The following is a 22,155-nucleotide window of genomic DNA, read 5'->3' as shown; positions in this document are numbered from 1 at the left end:
GGCTTCCAAAATGGCTATGATCTTTTACACTGTCATCAATAATTTATGAGAGTTTCATTTATTCAGAACAAAGCTTTCATGCTACCCCTTTATAGCTACAGCTATCCATCCCACCATCCCTAATCTGGTAACAACTAATCAATTCTCCATCCGTGGGCTTCCCTGGTGGCTCAGAGGTTAAAGCGTCTGCCTCCAATGCGGGAGACCTGGGTTCGATCCCTGAGTTGGGAAGATCCCCTGGAGAAGGAAACGGTAACCCACTCCAGTATTCTTGCCTGGAGAATCCCATAGACAGAGAAGCCTGGTAGGCTACAGTCCACGGGGTCGCAAAGAGTCAGACATGACTGAGCGATGGAACGGATACTTTTGTTAGTTAAAAAATGTTATATAAATAGACTCATACCATAGGTAACTTAAAGATTGGTTCTTTTTACATTCAGCATAATTCCCTTGAGTTCCATCCAATTTATTATGTGTATCAATAGTTTCATTTGTTTGTTTTGTGTAGTACTCCATGGTATAGATACACCCCAGTTTGCCACATTTTATTTACCCATTAACCTATTAAAGGACACTTGGATAATTTCCAGCTTTTGGCTATTTTTGTGTTGAACAGATTTTTGCATGAATATAAGTTTTATTTTTTTAGTGTAAATACCCAAGAGATCATTGGCTAGATTATATGATATGGTAGGAAAAATAATGGCCCTCCGAAGATGTCCAGGCCCAATCCTTAGTATCTGTGAATATGTTGCCTTATGTGGTGACAGAGACTTTGTATATGTATATATATATTGAGGATCTTGAGGAGAGGAGAATTTCTCTTCATGGGCTCAAAACAGTCAAAAGGACCTTAATGAGAAAGAGGCAAAAAGGTCAGATTCACAAATATTTGAAGATACTACCCTGCTGGCTTTGCAGATGAAGAGACATGAGCCAAGGAATTGCAGGTGGCTTCTAGAAGCTGGAAAAGGTGAGGAATAACTTCTTCCCTGGAGCTTCCAGAAGAAACACAGTGCTGCTCACAGTTTGATTTTAACTCATAAGATCTGTTCTTACTTCTGACCTCCGGAACTATAGGTAATAAATTTGTGTTGTTTTCAGATAGTAAGTTTGTGGTAATTTGTTAACAGCTTAAATATAAAGCTAATACATATTGTAAATCAATTTTTTGTTTTAGAAGGAACTCCAAAGCTATTTTCCAAAGTGAACGAGGGTGGGGAATTGTAGTAGATGTGACCGATGTAGGCAGGGATAGATCACTAAGTCTCATAGGACAGGTTAAGGAATTTATATTTATCCATTGTGGAATAAGAAATCACCAGAAGATTTCTTTGGAAGAAGAGCTATGATCAACCTAGACAAAATATTATAAGTCAGAGACATTACTTTGCCAACAAAGGTCTGTCTAGTCAAAGCTATGGTTTTTCCAGTAGTCATGTATGGATGTGAGAGTTGGACTATAAAGAAAGCTGAGCACCAAAGAATTGATGCTTTTGAAGCATATATTTTGGAGAAGACTCTTGAGAGTCCCTTGGACTGCAAAGAGATCCAACCAGTCAATCCTAAAGGAAATCAGTCCTGAATATTCATTGGAAGGACAGATGCTGATGTTGAAGCTGAAGCTCCAATACTTTGGCCACCTGATGCAAAGAACTGACTCGTTAGAAAAGACCCTGATGCTGGGAAAGATTGAAGGCAGGAGGAGAAGGGGACAATGGAGGATGAGATGGTTGGATAGCATCACTGACTCAATGGACATGAGTTTCAGTAAGCTCCGAGAGTTGGTGATGCACAGGGAAGCCTGGCGTGCTGAAAATGGGGTCACAAAGAATTGGACATGACTGAGTGACTGAACTGAACTGAGTTGAGAAGACTTCAAATAAGGGAAGTGGCACAATATGATTTATGTCTGAAAATGATCACTGTCATTGCTATGACAGTGATTTTTGGAAAGTGGCAACAATGGAGAACACCAATTAAGAGACTACTACATTGATTAAGTTGATTGCCATGGAGTTGGATGGAAAGTGACAAATTTAAGATTTGTGTGTGGGAATATAGTCAACAGAATTGCTGCTGGACTGGCTATGAGTGTAAAGGAAAGAGATGCTTTTGCTTAAAAATTAGGCAATAGTGGTGTCTTTAATATTGAATGATTATTATTATGAGTATGTAATATGTAATATGTGGTGCTGAAAGGGCAGAGATATAAAATAAGCCACTAAATATATGAATTTGAGTTGTTAATTGACAGAAGTTGGTTCCAGAAACAAATCTGAGAGTGATTAATTAGTATCAGTTTATAAACTTGGATGGGATTAACCTGGAAGAGTATAGATAAAGAAGAGAAAAAGAAATCAGGACAATTTATAGTGATGATGAGGGTTTCCCAGGTGGCTCAGAGGTAAAGAATCCACCAGCCAATGCAGGAGATGAAGGTTCAATCCCTGGTCAGGAAGATCCCTTGGAGGAGGAGATGGCAACTCACTCCAATATTGTTGCCTGGGAAATCCCATGGACAGAGGAGCCTGGAGGGCTACTGTTCATGGGGTTGCAAAGAATCAGACACAGCTGAGTGACTGAGCACACACACACACCACACACAATGTATGAAGAGCTTTAAAAATAAACTACCTAACAGTAACTCTTTATGGAAGGGGAGAAAGATGAGTAGAGTATCAAACCATGAAGCCAATAAAAAAAAAAAATCTTTCAGTAAAGTTGCTATAGACATTTGTGTTGAATGCTACTGAGAAGTCAAATAATCTGTTTATGGCTGAAGTTAAGTTGTGTCAGTTACATACAATGGAGAGCAGACCAAGAAATGAGGGAATGAGTCTCAAGATGGACAATGGCATCTGAGTTAGATGCATAAGGAAGGAAATGAGGAGATAGGAGGTGATAAGTTTTGGTGAATCAATAGATTCAGTGAAGCTGAAGTTAGATGTTAGAGCATGAGTACCAAAATATGTGAGCTGCAAGTATTGGTAGTAAAAGATGATTGAAATGAAGATTTTGGAAATGGTAGAGTAATTAATGATGAGATCAAGCTCTGGATGATCATAGGAAATATGGAAGAAGGCAACACTAGAATAGAAGACAAGATACCCCAGGCAGGATGTTAAATATGCAGCCCACGTGGATATTGAAATTACCAAGATGTCAAGAGTAGGGAATGACAGGGCCAATGAACCTGGTATCAATGATTCACCCAACTGAACTTAATCTCTCCTTCTTTCAGCTTCCTTTTAAATTCTGTACCTCCTTAGCAGCTTTGCCTTATTCTTTGCCTTTTGTGTACTTATTTTCCTACTTCTAAGATTAGGCAATGAAAATAAGTTTGTTGCTATCTCTCTTCTATAGGACAAAGCACCCATTTTCTAATACAGTGTTTCCATGTATAAGAGATTATAAATAGTGACCTTAAGACCTCTATATGATGGATGGCAGAACCATTTCACTAAGGGCCAGTCCGGTTTGGAATAGGAGAAGAATGCTTTAGAGAAATCATCTCATGACAAAGATATACAGAAACAGTCAAAATTTATTTTAGAAGAGGTTTTCAATTTTTAAATAATACAAAAATAAACAGCTATTTGTTTCAACACTTACAATTTACATAAATTAATTTAATCATACATAGTCTGAGGCACCAAAACACTCACATATTCCAGATTCCCAGATTCAGTCATTCAGATATTAACAAATTAGTTTTTTCTTTAAATCAAAGAAGGTAACAGTTTTTTAATACAAGCTCTTCTACTATTGACTCTTTCTTAACCGTAAATCATTTAAACATAAAATCTTGAAAGTTCCCCTGAGTTATTTCTCTTTAATGAAATTTCATTTTTCTCCCTCTGCCTAACAGGCATACTTTTTCAATTATTTACATAAATACTGATTTTCAGTGCATGATTTAAAAATATTAAGACCCACAGTGCTTTGTAAAGAATGTTTCTCCAGAAAGTTAGGGGTGAATGAATTAATGAAACATCCACAAGTCCTTCAAAAATGTATACACTGCCAGTGTTGTAGTACATCCAGGGTAATGAGACAACGTTCTCTGTGGGCTGGTGAATAGGTAAATCTTCAAGACAAATTCCAGCTCTACGTCTCAGTATACCAGAGTTGGATTCCTAACATGTTTTCACAAATCTTAATCCAAACATTTATGTTATAGTAATAATTCGGAGAGGTAATCCTAAAAGATCCATTGATTCCGACATAATGCCAAAAAAGAACACCATGCAGCCTTAAACCCAGTTTATAATAGTCATCCTAAGAAGACATAATAGCCCTCCATAAATTAATATACAGTACCAGAAAATGTCAACTGACAATGAGATGTGGAAAAGAAGCATTGTCTTCCTGGGAACTATTCAGCAATGATTTGCTTTTAAATGAGGAAAGACATTAATTAGAATAGGAATACTTCCTTGGTGTCAAGAACCCCCTACAGCTCTAAGGTATTGGGCTCTTTATTAGGTTATAGTTTATTTGTATAGTTCTCTCCCTTTCACTTAAAATGAATGTATACCTTTTTGTAAAGGTCTTTTGTAGTAGTTCTGAGCTGAGGTTTTCCTGAAAGCTTGCATAAGTTCAGGTAAGAAAGTACAGGCAGAGTCCAAAAAACACATACTCAGACCTTAAAACCAGGAAAACAAAATAGACGAAGTAAATTGATCTAAAATGGCTAAAAGAAGACCATAAAAGGACCAGTGAGTAGACAGCCGTTTCTCAGGCCTCATAGGGGACACCTTGGAAACAGCGATAGTGTCGAAATGTGCAGCATTTTGTCATCTTATAACAGCACTTAAATGTTCAAACTTAGCTTTTGTTCTTATTATAAGTTGAAATTCAAGTAAAAAGATGTCATACTCATTTCCCATTGGATTGTACAGAAGAATGAGAACTGCTTTCCCCTTTAACTTGAAGAAACTTCGACATCTTTAAAATCAACGTGAAAATCTTCACAAGTATGACCCCCTTTTCTCCTTAACAGAAGATGTTAAGCGACACAAGGAGTTTCATATAAATATTAAATAATTAAGTTAAAAGAAACGGTTCATATAAATAAATAAATATGATCACTAGGCTTCTACAGTTCGGTTGAACGCTCCTTTAGTAGGACTGTGGGGTTGATATCATCTAGTTCAGAGTGGGAAGAGCTTGCATTAATGGTGACTGTTTTGGTGAGGTGTGCATCTTGAACACTGAAAGAGGTAAAGGGACAGCCTTTCACGTTACTGCAGATGAGAGACTGAATTGAGGCAGTGTTGATGATTTTGAAACCTACTTCTCCACCAAAAGTGCTAGGCTTCCAGTACTCAGGAGAACATATAGGATTACCCATAAGTCCCTTCAGGGAGAATGGTGCTCCAGCTTCTACCATGGTCTCCCCAAAGATGGCATCTGGACGAGGCTTCTCTACCAGAAGGGCGGGATACAGCTCCATGGCATCTATGTCTCCATAGAGCGCTTCTAACTCTGCAGCCATTTCCTTCTCTCCTGTGAGGTTGACAAGGACAAAGATATAACCAATGTCAAACTTTTGACAAAATGAAGAGTTTTACCCCTCAATTTGCTTCCCACTTCTCTCTTGTTTCCATTTGTCCCTTGACTCTTTCAAGAAGTTTAAAAACTGTTTCTCACCTGTAAGTTCCTCAAATGATTCATAGGGCTTCAGCAGAAAACGTTTGCGATACTCATTAAAAGACTGGTATTTCATCTCTCTGCTCTGGTCAATTGAAGCCTTTGATACTTTCTCTACTGCGACTGGAAGATTCCTACCGCCAGCAACCTATGGAATATGAATTAAATTGTAGAACACATTAATTGAGTTTTATGCATATGTAAGATTTTTTTTTCTTTTCTTTTTTTGGCCATGCCAAGTGGCCTGTGGGATTTTAGTTCCCTGACCAGGGACTGAACCCAGCCCCTCAGCAGTGACAGCAAGAAATTCTAACCACTGCACCACAAGGTAATTCCCAAGATTTCTATTTTAAAAACATCCCTTAAGTGCCAAGTAGGTAAACTGAAGCTACCAGTGGAGACCTAAACTATAAGTTTGGAATATTTATAGATTATTTCTATGATCTAGATTATAATGGTAACATTATATTATAATCACAATCATATAATTTTAAATATATATATTACATATCCTTCTTATTTCAAGGAAAGGTTACTAGCAATAATTAATCTTTCAGTAAGTTTAAGAAAAGTCTTTCCTGCAGCAGACATTCTAGTTACCGACTAGTCCTCTGTTTTATTTTGTTTTTCACTAATAATGCTTACCCTGCCAGCAGTTTGCCTGGTGAATGATTCAACAAACTGAGTGACACCATGTTCGAGTAAGATAGAGTTGTTATAGATAAACTGCTGATAGTTGTACTCCTGGCCATCAATCCGAAAGACGTCAGGCAGAAGGGGATGCCAGTGGTAGAGCGTGTTAAACTCAGCAGCAATACGGTTTTGGTACTGGAACTGTTGGTTGAAAAGCAGCTCTGGGTCAAACTTCAGTTTGAAGTGATAGCCACTCAAGTGCTGTACGTAGTCTTCAATCACAATCTTAATAGTTTCTCCTACAGGCACAAAATAAAAAATTGAAAACATAAATTCTTTCTGCTCACAAATGTTCAAGCAACTGAAATGCAACTGGTCATTTGGCATTTCTATCTAGACTTTCTTTTCCACCTTCGACAGGTGGGTGTCTGACCAATCCACCTGAAGCAGTGAATGAATGCGGAGCAGGTGACTGTACGTGCAGGACACTCCCCCAGAATTACAGTCCTCCCAAAGGAGACAAGTTGGTTTTCTTTGAGGAAGAGGGTTTTCTTCAAGTGATTTGCTCTTGCTGCTTACCTATCAGGATTAGCCGGCTTGTCTGGAACAACTGTTCATCGCCCCACTCTGGATGCTCTTGTTTGAGCACATCACACACTCTGTTGTGTTCCCGCAGCCAAATGGTGGCATACATCATCAGACCAGGCACCAGACCAAAGACTTCCTGGCCTACAGCAAACTTCAAGTGTTCAGGAACATGAGGCGGGTAGATCATTTCGACCTGAGTATCTTTGACTGTGGGAGGATACATCTCTCCATTAATCATCTAAAAAAGTATCAGTAAGAAGAGGTAAGAAACAAATTTTCATCATTAGAGATTTGGAACATAGGTGGGTGGTGAGTGGTAATGAATTCTTAATATTTAAATGGAACAAACCTGATATTTCATTTTTCCATCCTTGAAAAGGCGCAGCTTATGCTGTCTCTCTAAAGATTCACCGTACACGTGACTTAAGTCCACCTAGAAGATTATGGAAAATTTTTGATTTGCTACTGAAGTTGTTCTTACGTAAAATGCCTAGGATGTATTTATTACTAAATAATGTGATGATGTAGTTTGCTTTAAAATTTTTCAGTAACATTTTTTTTCACAGCCACAAAATAATAAATTGTTTATCCATTAAAAATAACCTCATAGCTTATAAATCTAAATGTCTCCTATTAGTGTCTCATATGGAGCCTGTATCAGAAATTTTCACTCTAATTATATGATATTTCTTTTAAAAAGCAGCAGAAAATGTTTTGATATAAAATACTTATTAACTGAAGCTATGTCACTGAAACCCAAGAGATAATATTGCTGCAAAAATCTCACCTTATATTTAAGGCAGCACAATCAAGGTAACAAAATTTTTTTGAAGACAACTTTTTCGCAGATCTAATATTTTAAACTAAAAATATGAGTCAAACTACAAATAATAATTTGTATATATGTATGTAAGTATGTGTGTGTGTATTTTTTTACTCAACCAGTGAGATAAAATGGAAACTCCATTCAGGTTTTTACACAGAACTTGATTTGCTACAAATTCTCATTTAACTCTGTCTCACCCCATGGTTCTTTCCCTTAGTGAAAGCTGGTCCTCGTTCAAAATCTGTCTTGAAAAACTGATGGGTGAAGTGCTGGGCAAAGAATGCAAACATCATATTTGTGCCCTGGGGATCAGGAATGAACTTTCTTCTTAGAAGTACTTTTTTCACAACTTCTTTTGAATCAGGAAGCTCTTTCCTCCCTATAAAAAATGAGAAAGCCAAAATAAGAACCCATCTATATATTTAAGGAAGCAGAGAGTGAACTGTCAATTTACCAGGGTCTACTTCACTTACAGGAAAAATACAACTTTGAACAGGATCATAATATTATTAATAGAAGTTCTAAGGTATAGGGGAACAACCTCTTACTGAATAATCTACTTTAGTATTAATTCAGTTGTAATGAAAGAATTTGAGAACATATGACATTACGCCAAAATGTCTGGGCCTCCCTGGTGGCTCAGATGGTAAAGAATCTGCCTGCAATGCAGAAGACCCAGATTCGATGCCTAGGTTAGGAAGATCCCCCGGAGAAAAGAATGGCAACCCACTCCAGTACTCTTGCCTGGAGAATTCCATGGACATAGAAGCCTGGCTGGTCACAGTCCATGGGGACTCTAAGAGTCGGACACGATTAAGCGACTAACATTTTCACTTTTTCATACCAAAATGCCTATTTGCTTCCATGGAATAGTTTACAGGGACTCACAATTTCAAAAATAATCCAGATATCCATAAGAAGGGAAAAATGGTTTTATTAACAAATAGTCATAGTTTGGGGTCAAATTTTCTAGGTATCAATCCAATCCCAGTTACAGTTAATACAACTCTGTCTCCTCTCACTCACCTTTCACTCCCATGGGTGTTGGGCAGTCATCAGGCACCGGAGGAAGAGCTCTGGTGTAATAGGACAGGTTAGAAAAGGCTTCCCAGCTTTTATAGCTGTAGTGCACATTATAAGTTGGCGGACTGTCAATCAAATGTGATCTTGCTGAAATTTTAGAGGAAAAAAATGTTATTTTTTCGCATCCACAAGGCAAATCAATGCTCATTTTTATTGTATAATGTACAAAGTGGCACTAGAATAAATTTAATTAATACAAAGATATTCTATTTTGAAGCAATCATACTTTAAAGCCTGCTACTGGTGCTCAAAAAAGAGGAAAGAATGATGCGTTAAAAGGCATCTTTGATAAAGTATATATTCTTTACAGATGTTTTGGTTTAGCCATTTTGATTTTTTTCAAACAACCATCCACTTATTTTTCAAAAGGCCCATGAGCAAAATGTCTGGGCTTGACACTCACATTAGAAATAAAGGTTATTTTCTTGCCAACCCCAATCCAAATTATTCATTTATTTTAATGGGTACAATTGTGCCCCATGGCCATTCAGTAAACAACTGGACCACGCTTCCTTCACAAACTGTCGAGAACAGTGAAGGTCAACAGAGGTATGCAATATTTTAAGTAGAATTCTGCCTGTGAGACAGAACTTTAGAAACTTCAAGGGATTCAGATGTCAATATTTTTGGCCATTAAAATAGTAGGCAAATAAAAGGTATATTTAAACATGTTTTGGATTAAGTTTAAAAATCTAAAATTTGTAAAGTACATTTTTCTTTGAGGCAGCTGAGAACCCTAGAAAGTGATTTGTACTTACACGTCAACACATATCTCATAATCATATTTCGCAGGAAGGAGATCTTATTGACAATGTTCCAGACTCCCTTGAAGTGGGTAAGTATGTAGTGCACTGTGTTGGGAGTGGGTTTCAGGAGTAATTTTATTCTCGTCAGAAATTCAGCTGCAATGAGAGGAAAAAGAAATTAACGGGACACATTATAAGACACAATTCTGTAAAATGATAACTGTATATATACCCCATTCCAAATGAGGGCACTCAACAACAAACTTACGTGTAGTGCAGTTTTCACCATAGAATCCTGTTCGGGTACAGTCACATTTATACTGGTCAAATCCTACACTCATACATACACCTCGATTCTGGCATGGATGGGAACAGCAAGGATTTGCTACAAAAACAGTAAAGACAATGAATAAATAATTTTTCAGTGTCAATCTTGACTTAAGCATTTAATTGCTTTACTTACTATGAGTCAACTTCACAATAAAAAATTCAAGAAATATACAGGTAGTCATGGGAAAACTTTTTTTTTTAACCTGCCTCACAGAATGGTTATAATGTAGAATACCAAGTTCCTTTTCTAAATAAAGGTAACAGAATATTCCACCAGAGAAATCATGTTGCTAAATTTTTCTTAGAAACTTTAGATGCTCAAATTAGTCTTCAGAAGAGGCTCAAAGTAGGACTTCAAAACTAAAGTGAATAGATCTAGTATTTTAATCAAACTTTGGGTTTTTTTGTTTTTGCTTTTTTCCCTTCTTCTTTCTTCTCTGTCACAAAGCTGGAGAAAGATCTGGAGAAAGAACATTCTACGTTGAGAGGAAAAAATTGCAAAGGCCCTGAGGCAGCAGGAGAGGGAGAGTGGAAGCTAAGTTCAGAAAAGGTGAAGGCAGATCCTGTGGGTTTTATGGGAATTTGGGTTTTATTCCACGTGTCAGGGGAGATCTTTGAACGATTTACAGTATTAAGGTGGCATGACTTAATTTACATTTTAAAAAAACGACAAAAGCAAACTATAGAGAAATTTGCAAAGTAAAAACTGCTTGCTTTTAAGCTATTCTATTTATCTTAAACAATCTGGGCTTCCCTGGGACGGGAAAGCACTAACTAGGGAAGTTGTATAATACAATTATTTTCATTCAATAACAGTTAGGTGCTATACAAAAGCATCTCACATATATTGATCAGATCTTCTTGTCTTATAATGACAACCTGCAAATTAGTATCCCCGTTCCTATTTAGCAGATGAGAAAAGATGGGCGCAATAACTGGCCCATGAAGATCAGAGCTGAGGGCAAAGCGGGGCTATCCGTCCAGTCCGGACTCGGCCTCTGAATTCTGGCAGGATTTAGCATACCTGGAGTTCCCGGGGGAAGTCTGAGCAGAAACTCAGCCCGGGGGGACGGAGCCGCGGAACGCCGGGCTCGGGCGCCAGGGGCTCACTCACCTGCTCCGCAGAGCGCCACGGCGGCGCAGAGCAGCAGGGCGCGGGCGAGCATCTCGGCTGCGGGCGGGGCGCGGGGACGGCGGCGGCGTCGGGCTGCGGGGCCAGAGGAGGCGCTGTGCGGAGCTCGGGCGTCCTCTCGCTGCGAGTCCTTTGACAACTGGGAGCTAACGGAGAGGACCTTCCTTTTATGCGTGAAATAGCCCACGTGACGGCGTGACTGTTTCTTTCCGCCTTTCCTCCCCCCCTTCCAAAACTTTTCCCCCTCTTTCTACTTAAACAATTGCGTAAGACCCGGGTGGGGGGAGGATTTCTTCTTTTTTTTTTTTTTTAGCTACGCAAACTAGAAAATCGGAAACCTGGGGAGTCGCGCTTGGCTCCCCTAAGGTGGCTGCAAAGCGGATCGCCCCCTCCCAGTTCCGCCCTCCCAGCGCCCCTCGGCCGGCTGCTCCGCCGCTGGCGCCGGGCTCCGCGCCAGACTGCTTTCCTTCCGTCGCGGTGCGGGCCGAGGCTCCCGAGAGGGGTCCGGGGGAGAGTCTCCGGGCGGCCTCCGGGCTTCCTCTCCCGGAATCGATCGGGGGATCCGAAGCGCAGGGAATCCCCTCGCGCGCCCCGCCCCGCGCCCCCCTCGTCTGGTCCCTCGGCTTTTGGGGGCCGAAGAGGTCACAGTCTGGAGAGGCTGGGGAGGATCGGGCCAAGAAAGGCTGACATGTTTTACTCATGTCATGTATTTCAGATGTGTCCTGATTTCAGTGACTACTCTTAACCTCGTGTAGATGTACGCACATACAAAACTTTAATTTTTTTGGGGGGGGGGATTTTTTTTTTACTTGACCGAATGAATTGTAGTAACTGTAGTCAGTGTATACGTACCTGTTGGTTCTTTTTCGAGCTAAGTTGTTCTCAACATAAAAAATACTGTTCATGCCACCACCCCGACGTTGCTTCTTGGAGAGAGGAAATAAGGGTAAATTCTTCCCCTCAAAACTGACCCTGAACACTTACCCTGTAAACAGTCAATCTTAGATTGAGGGGTCACCGCTATAACCTTTCCTCCCCTCTCATGAACAAGGGAAGCGGTGATCGGGATGTTTAAGGATGCTCACCGTCCAAAAGATCTGCTTTAAGGCATTTCTTTCTCTGCTGCGTGATTTTCACTGTTTTGGTCACCAGCTCTTCTCAGGATACCAGTTGAAGGCAGTAGATTTTTAAAGCTTGCTTTGTGTGTGTGTGTGTGTTTTCTGCCCACTTCTCTAGGATGATGAGTTGTGACAAAGGATTAAAGTACAACATTACATTTACTTTTCAATTGTCTGGGTTTATTAGGGCCAGTTTTCTAGTCTCATTTTGGAAGGTAATTTGATGAGGAATTTGGTTGGAATGGATGTGAAGGAAGGGTGATTTTGACAAGTTTTCAATTTCATCATCTTTTGCTTTTGTTTGATTCTGTCTTGTGGTCTGGAGGGGTGTGTGAAGGTGAAATGCCACCCCCTCTCCCCCACCCCCCCAAAAAAAAGAGAAAAGAAAAAAGTAGCAGCATTGTAGAGAACTTTAAAAAAAGACATTTTTTTTTTTTTTTTACATTTTGCTTAATGTGATTCTACGTGAGACAAATGACTAAAATTCCATCTCACCCAGGAAGCCTTTCTCCTCTAGTCATATTTAATCATTCTGTTTGTGACACTCCCATTTATTGTACTGAGTCTTACATGAAATTTCAACTAAGAGCATAGATGTAAACAGTCTTTTAACAATTCCAGCTTTACGTTTCATTTTAAGTGGTAGGATGTGTCTACTCAAATTTTAAGTGGATATTTAGAACTACCAATTTGAGTTTGGTTAGATGCCAAGGAAGAATTCATCCTCTGACTCTGTTGGGTTTATATTGTAATCCTGAATGCATTTTGAAGTCATCATCATCATTGTCCTCATCTGATCTTAATTGTATACCTGCTGCGTATAAAAGTGTGTTCTATTGTTTGCAGGGAGACTAAATTGAAAGTGAGAACAAAACAGGGTGTTAAGAATAATCACATTTAGACTACTTGGACCTTAAAGAAATTGAACTCTATTTCATAGTGGAGATTCAATTAAAAAATACCTATTCGGTTAAACTACTTGGTTTAATCTGTAACTTCTGTAGCACAATAGAGAGAGTTGCATGCACCTGTGCAGTCAGAAAATAGCTCAAGGAGAAAATGACACTTTAAGGATGGGTGCAGTTTAGAAAGGAAGTCCGGTTATGGACTCGAGGAAAAACTGTTATGATTTATTAACTTTGGTAAGTCTGGGACAGTAAAATAGAATGGGTAGTGCATTTGGGAATGCTGGTCATGGGGGAATATTAAATGTCCCAAACCAAATCAAAATGGCTAAATCCTGTCCTGTGTGGAAAAGTACTGTGATTATTATCCCATGATATGTCACAGCATAAAAAATAAGATTATGATCATGTGAGACTTATGTTTCTCACCTGTGTCTGTGTTTAGTGTTTCTGTGTTCATTTTAGACAAATACATGTATCTGTTATGTAAAATGCATTAGTCTCTGAAATTTGTTGGTGAATTCTCTGTTAACTAAAAATAAGAAAGCATATTAAAAAAAAATCTTCCAGAGCATTCTGCTGAGTTTTACTGCCCCCTTCTGCTGCTTCAATTTTTATCAACTTCTTTTTCTCTCGATTGTTGTAAAAATCACTCGGTAGATTTTGTGTCTGATGTTACAACATTCTTAAAAGTCTACATATGCAGTGTTCGGTGGAGATTTAACCTTCATGAATATACTAAAAAAGGAATGAAATATGTGTTAGTTGAAGTAATAAACCATTCATATGAGCTAAAAGAAAATGAACAGTTCAGTTCAGTCGCTCAGTCGTGTCCGACTCTCCGCGACCCCATGAATCACAGCACGCCAGGCCTCCCTATCCATCACCAACTCCCTGAGTTCACTCAAACTCATGTCCACAGAGTCGGAAGACTGTTAATACCCAAAATTCCAAAGGCACTGACATTTTCAAAGGAGATTTCTCTTACTGCTTTGAGCAGGGTTCTACCATTCTGGGGCTTCCCTGGTGGCGCTAGTGGTAAAGAACCCACCTGCCAATGCAGGAGACATAAGAGATGTGGGTTCATTCCCTGGGTTGGGAAGATCCCCTGGAGGAGGGCACAGCAACCCACTCCAGTCTTCTTGCCTGGAGAATCCCATGGACAGAGGAGCCTGGCAGACTATAGTCCATAGGATCGCAGAGTAGGATACAACTGAAGCGACTTTGCACACACACACACGCACTATTCAGATATGAAAGGATGGTCATATCTACTATCTTAGACATGGAACTTTTTTTATATCTCCCTGTCTTCACCTTTATCCTATTCTGATTCACTCAAAGATAGTGGAGATTGCCCTTGTCTTTTTTATTCATGACAGGCTGACTAGAGAGCTTTACTATCTTGCATCTTGCCTGAAGAGACATTTTTAACAAGGTTCTGCTACAGTGTACATCTGTTTCTTGAAGGGCAGAAACAGATGTACCCATAAAAGTACCCATGAAAGACCTCTGCTTTAGTCTTTAATGCATGCATGCTAAGTTGCTTCAGTCTTATCTGACTCTTTACAACCCTATGGACTGTAGCCCTCCAGGCTCCTCTCTCCATGGAATTCTCCAGGCAAGAAGACTGGAGTGGGTTGTCATGCCCTCCTCCAGAAGATCTCCCTGACCCAAGGATCGAACCCACATCTCTTATGTCTCCTGCATTGGCAGGCGGGTTCTTTACCACTAGTGCCGCCTGGGAAACCCAGACTTTTAGTAAATCATGGTTATTTACCTATTCCTGACTACACAAGATAGGAGTTTCAACTAGAAAAACAAGAGCATGTGGACAAAGAATGTCACCTCTCATTTCAGTAAACAAGGGATGTAAAACCCTCAGACACTGCCCCCGGCCCCGACCCCAGCCTGATGGCGCAGGACAGTGGCTCCTGAGGGGAGGTAAACAGGCTGCCACTGAAGTGACTGTGTGCCCCAAGGGGACTCAGGGTGCAGAAAAATGGGACAGTGGCCCTATCAGAGAAAGCATTTCAATAATCCCAGGGGCTTGCATCTTCCCATGTGCGGACAGCACTAAATTCACTAGTTTGAGATGTCTGGTTTCTTTTGATTAGCAGGAAACTTTTGATCTTCCACTTCCTGGATTTTGGGGGTTTTGTTTTGCAGAAACATTTGTATATCCTGACTCCTTCTTCACCTCTTCAGACAAGTCCTTCAGAGTTATCTGAGAGATGGCTTAACACCAAATAAAACATAATTCTCAACTTTTAGGTTATACAGTGTTTTAGGTTTTTTTTTATTTTTCAGTTGACAAGGACAAACATTAAAAAAAAAATCCTTGTCAAATAAACCAATGAAGAAATACCAAACAATATCTAGTCCTAAATTTTATTTTAAAAAAGTATCTCCTTTTTCTCAGCTTAGTTCCCGGATTTTTTTTTTTTTTCACTCAGTCATGTCTGACTCTTTGTGACCCCATGAACTGTATAGTCCATGGAATTCTCTAGGCCAGAATATTGGAGTGGGTAGCCTTTCCCTTCTCCAGGGGATCTCCCCAACCCAGGGATCGAACCTAGGTCTCCCGCATTGCAGGCAGATTCTTTACCAGCTTTTCTTTTCCTTCATTTTTCATGGTTGTATATCATAACTACTAAGGTGAGTAAGGTGGATTGAACATGGTCTTTGTATTAGATCTAGGAATCCTAAAAGGGGATAAGGAAATACAAGAGACTGTGAGCAGGGTGTGCTGGGGCCAGTATAATGAGACCACACTGACATGGATTAAACTCAGTTTAAATGAGCTTGGAAGTTGCCACTCTATCCTAACAAAAATCTGAACAAAGTGAAAACTCAAAATGCTATTCTTAGATCCTCCAAAAAAGTGAGGTGATAAGATAAAAAGCTGCCCTCAAAATTGGAGGGGGCATCCATGGTGGCTCAGCGGTAAGGAATTCGCCTGCAATGCAGGAAACATGGGTTCAATCCCTGGGTCAGGAAGATCCCCTGCAGAAGGAAATGGAAGCCCACTCCAGTATATTTTTCTGGGAAATCCCATGGACAGAGGAGCCTGGAGGGCTACAGTCCATGAGGTTGCAAAAGCATCCACACGACTTAGCAACTAAAAAGCAACAGCAACAAAATTGGAGAGATTGGCCATACAGATAAGCACAATTTACCAGAACAGAAACCCACAGGCAAACACCTCCTTGAAAACCAATGCCTATTTAGGGAAACCCAGAGAGTTATGGATTGTGCTTAGTTGCTTATTGTGTCCGACTCTGCGACCCTGTGGACTATAAACTGCTAGGCTCCTCTGTACCTGGGGATTCTCCATGGAGAGAACGATACTAGAGTGGGTTGCCATGCCCTTCTCCAGGGGATTGTCCCAACCCAGGGATCAAACCTAGTCTCCAACATTGCAGGTGGATTCTTCACCGTCTGAGCCACCAGGGAAGCCTGAAGAGTAAAGTGCACACACACATATCTTGAATAAATCTTAAGTGTTAAAAATTCCAGTGCGGGGGGGGTTGTCTATTTACTTTCATGAGTTTTACTTCCTGGAACTCTACCAAGTTCCCACAGTGAATTATCAGGAAAAGAAAAAAATCCCCTTGGAGGACTGGCAGGGAAGCAGGGAAAAATAACCATTTTGAAATATGCCAGAGCATTGTTCTTTTAAATTAGGCTCAAAAGAAATTTTATTACCAGAGCCTAAACTCTGGGAATTTTATCAGAGCCTAAATGACCTGGGGAAAGGATGTACTCAAACTCTAGCACCCTCTAGCCATGTCCCACTTAATCTGTGTCAGGGGGGAATGGAGGAGCACTTGTGACACTCACAGCTCAGAGGCATAGGCTGAGTAAAACACCCAGACCCGATCACAGGACTCTAGAAGACTCCCCCAACCCACCCTCCCACCACATTGCTAAAGGCCTATTTATCAGAGTTCTTTTCACCCAGTACACTTTGCCCAGCTTTCAAAAAAAAAAAATGACAGGTCACAATGAGAGTCAAAAAACAGTTGGAAGAGGCAGAGTGAACATTGAAACCAGACTCAGAGATATAGCACAGATGGTGGAAATATAAGATCATGAATGCTGATGAAATAGTAGTTAACGTGCAAGAACAGATGGGTAATATAAGCAGAGAGATGGAAATTCTAAGAATAAAAAAAAATTCTAGAGGGCAATAACATTGTAATAGGAATGAAGAATGACTTTGATGAACTTCTTAGTAGGCTGGACACGTCTGAGGAAAGAATCTCTGAGCTTGAGGGTATGGAAGGAGACACTTCCAAAATCGAAAAAGATAAGTATGTAAAGAGAAAGAAGAAAGTGAAGTCGCTCAGTCGTGTCCGACTCTTTGTAACCCCATGGACTGTAGCCTCCCATGCTCCTCCATCCATGGTAGTGTTAAAACAAACGTAAAGAATAGCCAAGAATTGTTGGAGAACTGCAAAAGGTGTCACATAGATGTAGTGGGAACAGAGTAGGAAAAGAAAGAGAGAAAGGAGTAGAAGCAATATTTGAAGCAATATTAACTGAGAAATTCCCTAAATTAATCACAGATCCAGGAAGCTCAGAGAACATCAAGTAAGGATGTGCCAATGCAACCATACGTAGGTGTATTATATTTGAAGTGCAGAAAAGAAAATATAAAGGAAAAAATCTTGAAAGAATCTAGAGGAAAAAAAAAGCCTTACCATATATATAGAACAAAGATAAGAATTATATCCTACTTCCACTCAGAAGCCATACAAGCAGGAAGAAAATGAAATAAAATGTTGAAAAAACAGCAACAACAAAAATCACTGACATAGAGTTCTGTATACCAGGAAACTAAAGCTGATCGCCGAAGAATTGATGCTTTTGAACTGTGGTGTTGGAGAAGACTCTTGAGAGTCCCTTGGACTGCAAGAGGTCCAACCAGTCCATTCTGAAGGAGATCAATCCTGGGTGTTCATTGGAAGGACTGATGCTAAAGCTGAAACTCCAATACTTTGGCCACCTCATGCGACGAGTTGACTCTCTGGAAAAGACTCTGATGCTGGGAAGGATTGGGGGCGGGAGGAGAAGGGGACGACAGAGAATGAGATGGCTGGATGGCATCATCGACTCTGTGGAGATGAGTTTGAGTGAACTCTGGGAGTTGGTGATGGACAGGGAGGCCTGGCGTGCTGTGATTCATGGGGTCGCAAAGAGTCGGTCACGATTGAGCGACTGAACTGAACTGAACTGAACCCTCAAAAATGAAGGAACAAATTTTCTCAGACAAAATTTGAGGCAATTTGTGGCCAGTAGATCTGCCTTACACAAGAAGTTCTTCAGAGAGAAGAAAAATGATGGAACTTAGAATCTCAGATCTACAGAAAAACAAAGAGCATTAGTGAAGACTAAATAAGCGTAAAATAAAAAATTTCATTTTTCTTATTTCTAATTGATCTAACAAGTAGCAGTTTGTTCAACAGAATAATGGTAAAAGTGTATTTAAGGATTATAGCTTATGTATAGGAGGTAAATTACAGCTTATGTATAGTAGGTAAATTACACCAAAGGAAGAGAGAGGAATTAGGAATATTTTGTTATGAAGCATGAAGTGGTATAGTGTTATTTGAAAATAGAGTTGGTTTAATTGCAAATGTATATGATGACCACTATGATATTTTTAAGCATAATTGATATGTTAAGAAGGAAGAGAAAATAGAGTCACATAAAATCCCCAATTAAAAGCACAATTATCAGAAAAAGAATGGAAGACAAAAATAGGAACAGAATACAAGGAAAACAAGTATAAAAAAGTTAATATGGTAGATATTAATCCAGCACTATCAGTAATCACTTTAAGCAACAATGGTACAAATATATCAACTATAAAACAGAGATTATCAGAACAAACCAAAGAAGACCACCTATATGATTTCTACATGAAACCACCTTAAATATAAAGACACATACAGAATAAAGTAAAAGGATGGAGAAATATATACCATGCTAACTCCAATTAAAAGAAAGAAGTGGAGGTGGATGAAACTAGAGCCTATTATACAGAGTGAAGTAAGCCAGAAAGAAAAACACCAATACAATATACTAACGCATATATATGGGATTTAGAAAGATGCAAATGATAACTCCGTATATGAGAAAGCAAAAGAGACACAGATGTATAGAACAGTCTTTGGGACTCTGTGGGAGAGGGTGAGGGTGGGATGGTTTGGGAGAGTGGCATTGAAACATGTATATTATCATATGTGAAACGAATTGCCAGTTCAGGGTTGATGCATGTTACAGGATGCTCGGGGCTGGTATGTGGGGATGACCCAGAGGGAGGATAAGGGGAGGAGGGAGGTGGGAGGGGGGTTTGGGAGGGAGAACTCATGTACACCCAGGGCGGATTCATGTCAATGTATGGCAAAACCAACCAATATAATATTGTAAAATAATTAGCCTCCAATAAAAACTAAAAAAAAGAAAAAGAAAGCAGTGGTAGCTATATGAATTTCAGACAGAACAGGCTTCAGAGCAAGGAAATTTATCATGGACAAATATATATATATGAAGTCGCTCAGTCGTGTCCAACTCTTTGCAACCCTATGGACTGTAGCCTGCTTGGCTCCCCCGTCCATGGGATTTTCTAGGCAAGAATACTGGAGTTGGTTGCCATTTTCTTCTCCAGGGGATCTTCCTGACCCAGGGATTGAACCCAGGTCTCCTGCATTGAAGGCAGACTCTTTACCCTGTGAGCCACACCATGGACAAAGAGGCCCCTCAATAATACAAAGGGGTCAGTTCTCCAAGAGGACATAGCAGTCTTTAAAGTGCATGTGTCTAGCAACACAACCTCAAAATACCTGAGGCAAAACCTAGTAGAAACAGAACTGCACGGAAAAATCCATAAAGTCACTCTAATTTCTCTATCAAAAACAGATCCAGCAGGCAGAAACTCAGTAAGAACATAGTTGAATTCAACAGTACCATCAGTCAACTGGATATAACTGACATCTGTAGACTACTTTATTCAAAAACACCAGAATAAGGTTCTCCTCAAGGTCACACAGAAAATACACAAAAATAAACCACATTCTGGGCCATAAAAAAGAATACCTTAACAAATTGAGAATGATAAAAATCATACAATGTATCAGACCACAGTGGAATTAACCTAATAATCAATAACCAGAAAGATAACCAGAAAATTCTAAAATATTTGGAGATTACCAAACACACTTCTAAATAACACATGGGTCAACTTAGAAATAACAAAGGACACTTAAAATTTTTAGTTCGGTTTAGTCGCTCAGTCATGTCCGACTCTGCGACCCCAAGGACCACAGCACGCCAGCTTCCCTGTCCATCAGCAACTCCAGAGATTACTCAAACTCATGTCCATTGAGTCGGTGATGCCATCCAACCATCTCATCCTCTATCATCCCCTTCTCCTCCTGCCTTCAATCTTTCCCAGCATCAGGGAATGATGAGTCAGTTCTTCTCATCAGGTTCCCAAAGTATTGGAGTTTCAGCTTCAGCATCAGTCCTTCCAATGAATATTCAGGACTGATTTCCTTTAGGATTGACTGGTTGGATCTCCTTGCAGTCCAAGGGACTCTCAAGAGTCTTCTCCAACACCACAGTTCAAAAGCATCAATTCTTTGGCGCTCAGCTTTCTTTATAGTCCAACTCTCATATCCGTACATGACTACTGGAAAAACCATAGCTTTGACTAGACGGATTTTTGTTGGCGAAGCAAAGCCTCTGCTTTTAATATGCTGTTTAGGTTGGTCATAAGTTTTCTTCCAAGGAGAAAGTGTCTTTTAATTTCATGGCTGCTTTTGTGGAGCCTGAGAAAATAAAGTCTGTTACTGTTTCCATTGTTTCCCCATCTATTGCCATGAAGTGATGGGACCAGATGCATGACCTTTGTTTTCTGAATGTTGAGTTTTAAGCCAACTTCTTCACTTTCCTCTTTCATTTTCATCAAGAGGCTCTTTAGTTCTTCTTTGCTTTCTGCCATAATGGTGGTGTCATCTGCATATCTGAGGTTACTGATATTTCTCCCAGAAGTCTTGATTCTAGCTTGTGCTTCATCCAGCCTGGCATTTCACATGATGTACTCTGCATATAAGTTAAATAAGCAGGGTGACAATATTCAGCGTTGACGTACTCTTTTCCTGATTTGGAACCAGTCTATTGTTCCATGTCCAGTTCTGACTGTTGATTTTTGACCTGCATACAGATATCTCAAGAGGCAAGTCAGATGGTCTGGTATTCCCATCTCTGTAAGAATTTTCCACAGTTTGTTGTGATACAGTCAAAAGCTTAAAAATTTGAAGCTAGGTTTAATTTTAAATTAAATTTAAAAATTTTTAACAAAGTGAAAATAAAAATACAACTTAAAATTCATGGGATTCAGCCAAAGCACTGCTTGAAGGGAAGTTGATAGCATTAAATGCATATATTCGAAAAGAAGAAGGATCTAAAATCAGTAATCTTAGTTTCCATCTGAGGAAACAAAACCAAAAAATGGTGGGGAGGTGAGGGTAGAATGAAACAAATTACTAATATCAGAAATGAGAGTGGGCACATTATTATAATGGAAATAAAAAGGCTAATTATAGGCTAAATAACAACTCTGTGACTACAAATTTGACAACCTAGATGAAATGGGCTAATTTTTGAAAGACACTTTGACTAAAATTCAAGCAAGTAGAATTAGACAATATGAATTCTACTAAAGAGGTTGAAATAATAATTAATAACCTTCTGAAATAGAAAGACCAGGCCCAGATGGATTCATTACTAATTTCAACTAAACATTTAAAGAAGAAATTATTCTAAACCTCTGCAGTCTCTTCCACAAAACAGAAAGTGAGAGCATAATTCATAACTTAACCATGAAGTTAGGATTACTCTACTACCAAAACCACAGAGTCACTACAAGAAAAGGTTCAGTTCAGTTCAGTTCAGTTCAGTCGCTCAGTCGTGTCCGACTCTTTGCGACCCCATGAATCACAGCACGCCAGGCCTCCCTGTCCATCACCAACTCCCGGAGTTCACTCAAACTCATGTCCATCGAGTCGGTGATGCCATCCAGCCACCTCATTCTCTGTCGTCCCCTTCTCCTCCTGCCCCCAATCCTTCC

The 22,155-nt window shown here is 39.7% G+C and overlaps 1 protein-coding gene across 1 annotated transcript; it reads right to left on the bottom strand.

Moving 5' to 3' along the window:
- Window positions 1-3,529: 3,529 nt before the first annotated feature.
- Window positions 3,530-11,141, bottom strand: PTGS2 (prostaglandin-endoperoxide synthase 2). Its single transcript, XM_055419086.2, has 10 exons — window positions 10,976-11,141; window positions 9,800-9,916; window positions 9,544-9,687; window positions 8,729-8,872; window positions 7,900-8,081; window positions 7,226-7,309; window positions 6,868-7,114; window positions 6,301-6,587; window positions 5,656-5,803; window positions 3,530-5,511 (listed from the first exon to the last, which is right to left on the bottom strand). The coding sequence occupies exons 1-10, from the start codon at window positions 11,025-11,027 to the stop codon at window positions 5,102-5,104; spliced, it is 1,815 nt and encodes a 604-aa protein (XP_055275061.1). The 5' UTR covers window positions 11,028-11,141; the 3' UTR covers window positions 3,530-5,101.
- Between the last annotated feature and the right edge of the window lie 11,014 nt (window positions 11,142-22,155).

Source organism: Moschus berezovskii, chromosome 17 (genome assembly GCF_049115385.1).
Source record: "Moschus berezovskii isolate FMDL1 chromosome 17, NW_MosBer_1.0, whole genome shotgun sequence".
NCBI lineage: Eukaryota > Metazoa > Chordata > Mammalia > Artiodactyla > Moschidae > Moschus > Moschus berezovskii.
This window is presented reverse-complemented; position numbering and strand designations above follow the sequence as displayed.

Bases quoted from the DNA above. Each gene is read 5' to 3' on its own strand.
- PTGS2 (XM_055419086.2), bottom strand. From the start codon at position 11,027: ATGCTCGCCCGCGCCCTGCTGCTCTGCGCCGCCGTGGCGCTCTGCGGA. The intron at 8,082-8,728 runs GTGAGTGAGAGG...CATTTTTTATAG, and splicing joins AACACCCATGGGAGTGAAAG to GGAGGAAAGAGCTTCCTGAT. The intron at 7,115-7,225 runs GTTTGTTCCATT...ATACTTTTTTAG, and splicing joins ATGGAAAAATGAAATATCAG to ATGATTAATGGAGAGATGTA.